Raw genomic sequence first — 6,000 nt, 5'->3', positions numbered from 1 at the left:
GACTATAAAGTAATACTGAAAGTAAACTGTAATTGAAAAATGAAATTTAAATTTAAAAATAACAATATGCTCATATAACAAACAAACAAGTAAAGATAGAATCAAAGATGAGCCAAGTGCCAATCATCTTTCAGTCAAATGCTGGGTCTGAGAACTAAGCTAAAACGGTTTTTACGCCTTAAGTTTCCAGTTGGCTTCATCAAAACCTTAATACAATTTTTTAAAATTGTAAATAAATAAATAAACAAAACAAGGGAAATATAGTGGAAATGCATTTTAGGAAAGCTAAGTTATGTTTTTAACCTACTGCCAGCAATGTTTTATTTTTTTAACTTTAGGAAAATTTTATTAATCTCTTGGAGCTTTAAATCCTGTTTGGTCAACTAAGTTTTAATACCATTTTTTTCCCCTGGAGCCTATGTGTTTTTTTGTTTGTTTGCTTATTTGTTTGTTTGGTTTTCTGTGAATATTCAATATAGTTAAAATTTTTTTTTTAAAAAAACCTCAATACAGAGTCCTGCTGGAATGTTGCTAAGAAAAAAACCTGAACAAGATTGCTTTAATTTATATGATTAAACTAGAGACAAAAATGCTGGAACCTTAGCATAACTTTAAATTATATATATCTCATTTATTGAAATATAAAGATCTTCATTTACATGTTTAAGAACAAAAACATGAGCGGGGATTTGTAATACATTTTGCATCGGAAGACCCTTACGATCGAGTTAGTTCTCACACATTCACCACACCACGGTTTGGGAACACTTACGTATTTTTCTCTTTATTATTTCTAAAATATAAATTTTGGACATTCAAAAGTGCAACAGTTAATGTGCCTGTGGGGAATATCACAGTTAAAAAAATATAAACAAAGGCAGTGATACAGCTTGTCATAAATGTTTTGGCAGTATTCTCCAAGTCTACATAGAAATACATATATACATATTGATGTATAACATCATCTTATCTTATGTCCCTCTTCATGAAAATAGGACCATTTTGTTACAGATTGGCAGACCACATTTTAAGGACATCGTTGATCATTTTAAAAGTCACAAATTGTGTCTCTGAGGCCAGCTTTGATTGTCTTCATAAACACAGAAAATAGGAAGAATTGGCAAATTTTCATCTGGGGACTTTGCAGGAGGCCATTCAGGAAACGAATCTATGATACGCTGAAAACACTTTTTAAAAAATGCAATTACACACCAGCTCAGGTGGGACCTTCATTAGGACTGGAACCTGCCGGCCTGAGAATTTCCAGCCAGCCTGCTGAAGTCACTCGAGACTCAAAGGAACAGCAAAATGCAAAGTACCAAAAAGAAGGCTGTACAAGGGAGAGTGAGTGATAAACAGAACGCTTGAGCTGTGATTCTAGAAACACAAACATATTTCAAGTCTAATTGGCTCAACAGAACCTAGTCAGGTGGGGTTTGTTTTTTTTTTAATTGGCCAATCTGGCTCAGTCTTCATACTATGAAAAAGGTGGATAAGAAAGCTGGAGCTTGCATTGAGATTACACCAGTAGGTAGTTAAGTACCTTGTTATTGCTTTTATGTCTTCCAAAGCATCACCTGCCAGGAGCACATACAGTGATTGCAGTAATCACAGCCCATGTTTCATTCATATGGTGCCAGCGATTAAGCAGCATTGCAGAGAATGCCAATGAACCCACACCGGTCTCTTTGACAGTTTCAGTGGATGTGACAGTTTGCCCTCCCATCTGACCCCAAAATATCAGTAAAACTTTCTGATTACATTTCCACCAAAATACTGACCTGGTTCTAGAGATTTGGTACACTGGATTGCATCATTTTTGTACATGCACTTTGGGGACCGGGGGAAGAGGGAGTCCGTTCCCCCATGCAGGGGGAAGCAGTGTCTTTACTTTCATCTGAGGCTGAGCATGTAAGTCTTTTAACACTGAAAAGTTAAAGGAAGGGTAGCAATTGCTAGACATGCGACATTACATGGCACTGACCCGAAGCCAAGGATTTAAATAAGCTTCCTGCGTGGTTGATTTCTGGCCCAGTCCCTAATTTTAAATTATTTTTTTCCCATGGCAGTTTCCTATAACCTAAGCCAGCATTTCCCAAACTGGGCTAATCAGAAGAGCAAGGGAATTTATAAAATTATAGGTTTCTGCTCCCCTCCCCAAACTTAGTAATTCAGAATCTCTGGAATGGGGATTTAGCACCTGGGGGTTCCAGCTGCCAGTTTCATTTGGGAACCAACATTCCAAACAAAGGCACACACAGTCTGCACTGAGCAATGCCTTTATGGTCTCAAGAGTTTCAAACTATTTCTCCTTGGGGGTAAGAGATGGAGAAAGAGGGCTCACATTCAGGACATTCTTCTGACTCTTTTAGGGTTCGTAGAATTTTTTAAAATATATATGTCGGGATCCACAGTTACCACCAGGCATGAAAAGACCTCTGCTGGTGGCATCTTTCTGCTGATGACTGTATTTTCCACTGGTAATAACATGAGAAGTCATCTGAGCCATAGGTGTAAGTCTTTATACTGAGAACATTTAGGATTCAGGGGTTTTACTTGTTTGTTTTGAAACCCACTACTTCTGAGGGCAGTTCACTGTTTTTAGTACAATGATCAGGGGACCTACTCAGTACACAGTCAAAAACTCTGACTTCCTGGAAGACACACCGCTTCTACTTTCTTCTCTACCTTCAGCTAAATTTAATCCACTAAAGCTATTACCATACTTTATAGAGAAACAGATGTTATTTGATATAAATGTCAAAAACTGTCAAACGTGTCACCTACTTAGTAAGGATGTTTTAAAAATTGTGCTTTCTCTGTAGGGAAAACGTGTTACATGTTACACATTTAGCATTACCGATAACAGTAGTATTATTATAAACATCGATTACAATAGGAAAATGAGTTGTCAGGCTTCTAAATGACCCAAATCTATTAAACAAGGTTGGTTAATCATTAGCTTTTATCTCTTCAACACTAAAAAAAAGTAAAATGCTGTAGTACCAGTACCTTTTAAGGTTCAAAAGTGGTTTTGCATGTACTTCCTAAGAAAGTTCAACAGCAGCTGACGCCAGGTTTCAAGCGGGAAGTACATAGATGGGTTGAGTGGTCGGTCTCTTCAGAGGTCCAGAGAAGATAGTTAATACAAATCTAAACACATCCTTGGTTAGAGTTATTTACATAATTACAATGCTGGAGTTTTGTTGCAACAAAAATCGTGCATGTTGGAATCGCACCAATACCTGGAAACACAAAGTTCATCTTCCGTGGTCCACCACTTCCTTGTCCATCTACCTCCACGTTTCACATGCTGAGATGCTACTGAAGCATTGCAAGAGGCAACGCTGAAGAAGTTCACTTCAAAATATCCCATTCACTCATAAGGAGAAGGCTCCCTGATGCCCTTGGGCAGGAACTTCTCATTATACATCATCCAAGTCCTCCTCTCAAACTTTGCATTGCAATAAAGTGGTTTTTTTCTTAAAAGGATCCAAAGAGGCTCCAGGAGTGGAAGGTACCCCTCAAACCCACCAGTTAAAGAAAGCTGTCCTCTACCAGGTCTGAGGAGTCTATGCCAATGTCATCCATCATGTCGATGTCCTCAATGGTCTCGTCCTCTCTCTTGATGAAGGTAGAGCTGCTGGAACCTGTCTCAATGGCACTCTCTTCAGAGGTCTGTGAGCTGGAGAAGGAAAGACAAGAAAGATTACGGCAAGTACAGACCAACCTTACCACAGCGGTGTTCCTAGTGAGGCCACTCAAAGGCAAAGGACCTCTTCCTGCAAGATCCTTTGTGTCCAAAGGTGGACTACCCAGTTGGGCAAGATTCTACCACCAAGCCGGACTCATTGCCCATCCCACTGCAGTGGGCCACAGGGAAAACCAAAGTCCATAGGGCATCTCCACACTTCCACTTTCCTTTTCTTCTGCTAAATCTTCCATTACAGTTGCTAACAAGCTGAGACAACTACTTTTCTAACTCAGTCACAGAGCAAGAGAACAGAAGCAATGCCTGCGGCGTGGGGAAGGGAAAGCAGAGGGAGTGAGAAATAGGAGGCAAACTGCGGCTAGCCCAGTCACTTGTTCTCCCTGCAATTCCTGAATGTCCAAACTGTGTTCTCAGGGTGTCACCCCCTGCCTGGGAAGGCCCTCCTTCCCTTCCTCTCTACATTCAATCCCCCCGAGTCTTGAAGGCTCACATGAAAGAAAGCCCTTAGTAGAGTCATGGCCGAGAGGGGACATTCTGGAGTCAGAAAGTATTAGGTCTGGGATGGTTTAATACTCTCACTGTGAGACTTCACACTAGTCACATAACAGCCTTGTTCCCCCGCCTATAAGATAGGATGACAATAGTACCAACGATACTTCTGTTTGTTCAGGTGACTAAACAAGGTAATAACCATAAAGCACTGAGCACAGTGCCTAGAACATAACAGGTGCTCAATAAATGTTCACTGTTATTATTGTTAGCATAGGGCCTGGATATTAGATATCAGGAAATAGTTCATTTGCTTATGTGTGACTATGCTTTTGGGGTTATATAGGAGAGTATATTTATTCTTAAGGAATGTATGCTTGAGTTTCAAATGATAGTTTCAAATGATTTTATGAGGAAAAAAAGTATGAGTATGTATGCACGTGAAACACACATTACCTATTATACACACAGAGTTATATAAAACCAAAGGAGGCAAAATGTTAACTACTGCTAAATCTAAGTGGGACACGTATTCTCTCAATTTTTCTGGACATTTAAAAGTTTTCACAAAACATTTTTGGAAAATAATCTTCCCTAAAATCTTCAGCCTGTCACAATTCCCTGTCTGTCCTTCCTTCTCTGAACTCTTACTGTTTCATGGCTATCCTGCCTTCTATTGCTAAAGCTTTATGTATATCTTTTGGCTCCAAGCAGACCATCAGTTGCCACGCAGGAAGGGTTTCTCCTCCTCACTGGGAGGCGGCAGCACCGTGCTAGGTGCACAGCATGGAAGCCACACTATCGGCTGGCCAGCCAGCCAGGAGGAGGAGGCTCTGACACACACCCAACAAGGGCTCTCCACCCTTTCAGCTGTTTCCTGCCTGTTGGGCCTCTCTCCCCTCCCGTCCATATCATTTCCAAGCTGAGAACGGAGCCTGGCCCAGTGGAAGCCTGTGGGGAACAGTCTGCTGCCATCCAACCTAAACCCCCATGGTCTGGACAGCTCTTAAAACCTATGGGGCTACTGGACTGAAGTTTCCTTTCACAACCCCATAGGTTGGGCCCTTCCCAACGATGAGCTTCTGCCTCAGACACTGATTTGTACTCCACCTCACACCCCCCACTTACAGCCTAGTGCTGGAGCCTCACTGGGAACCCCAGACCACTTGGCTAGTCTTGATAACTGTCTAGTTTTGACATCCCCTCTCCCAGGGTAAACCACACTCTGTTCCTGGGGCCTTGGCCAATGGCTAGATGCCAGAGTCAACTCTTGGATATTAATCCCAACTCAGCTGGGACCTGCATTTATGACACTTCCTTGGATGCTGTGCTTTGGGCTGCTGGCCCCTCCTTGGGGGCAGGTTGGACAGCTGAGTCCTGCAGGAGAGGCAATGCCCCTGGAACGGGCCCTCCAGGGCCCGGCACACGCTTCTCGCTAACTCACAGACAGAAGGCAGGTGTGTGGCCACCGAAGCCGACTCCCACAGAACCTCAGCCCAGGATCACCCTTGCTGCTCGTCAGGCCTGAGGGTGGACCCCAGAGCTGATGGCTGTGATCTCTCCTGTTCCCAAGACACGGTGCCCACCTCATAGCCCAGGGCTGGCTCCCTACAGGCTCTGACCTACAACCCTGAGCTCTGCAGCAAGTCACTGTCCTCCAGCTGCCCACTCCCTGCCCAAGACCAAGCATCCTGGGCCTAATGACTGGGCTCCTCAGGGCCACTCACTCCTGCCTACCACACCCAAAGCATCCTAGTTCAGGGATTCTCCTTCTCTTCTATGGGCTACCTTGTGCCCCT

At 42.7% G+C, this 6,000-nt stretch overlaps 1 protein-coding gene across 4 annotated transcripts in view; it reads right to left on the bottom strand.

Moving 5' to 3' along the window:
• Positions 1-606: 606 nt before the first annotated feature.
• The window catches only part of PDGFRA (platelet derived growth factor receptor alpha), a 49,003-nt gene continuing 43,609 nt past the window's right edge, over positions 607-6,000 (bottom strand). For all 4 annotated transcript variants that reach the window (XM_037152156.2, XM_037152157.2, XM_037152159.2 and 1 more), the window contains one exon: positions 607-3,685. In XM_037152156.2, the coding sequence (XP_037008051.1) occupies positions 3,538-3,685 (148 nt within the window). In that variant the 3' untranslated portion in view covers positions 607-3,537. The remainder of the gene's footprint in view (positions 3,686-6,000) is intronic.

This window comes from Artibeus jamaicensis, unplaced genomic scaffold (genome assembly GCF_021234435.1).
Source record: "Artibeus jamaicensis isolate MK-2021 breed Jamaican fruit bat unplaced genomic scaffold, CSHL_Jam_final contig_889, whole genome shotgun sequence".
NCBI lineage: Eukaryota > Metazoa > Chordata > Mammalia > Chiroptera > Phyllostomidae > Artibeus > Artibeus jamaicensis.
This window is presented reverse-complemented; position numbering and strand designations above follow the sequence as displayed.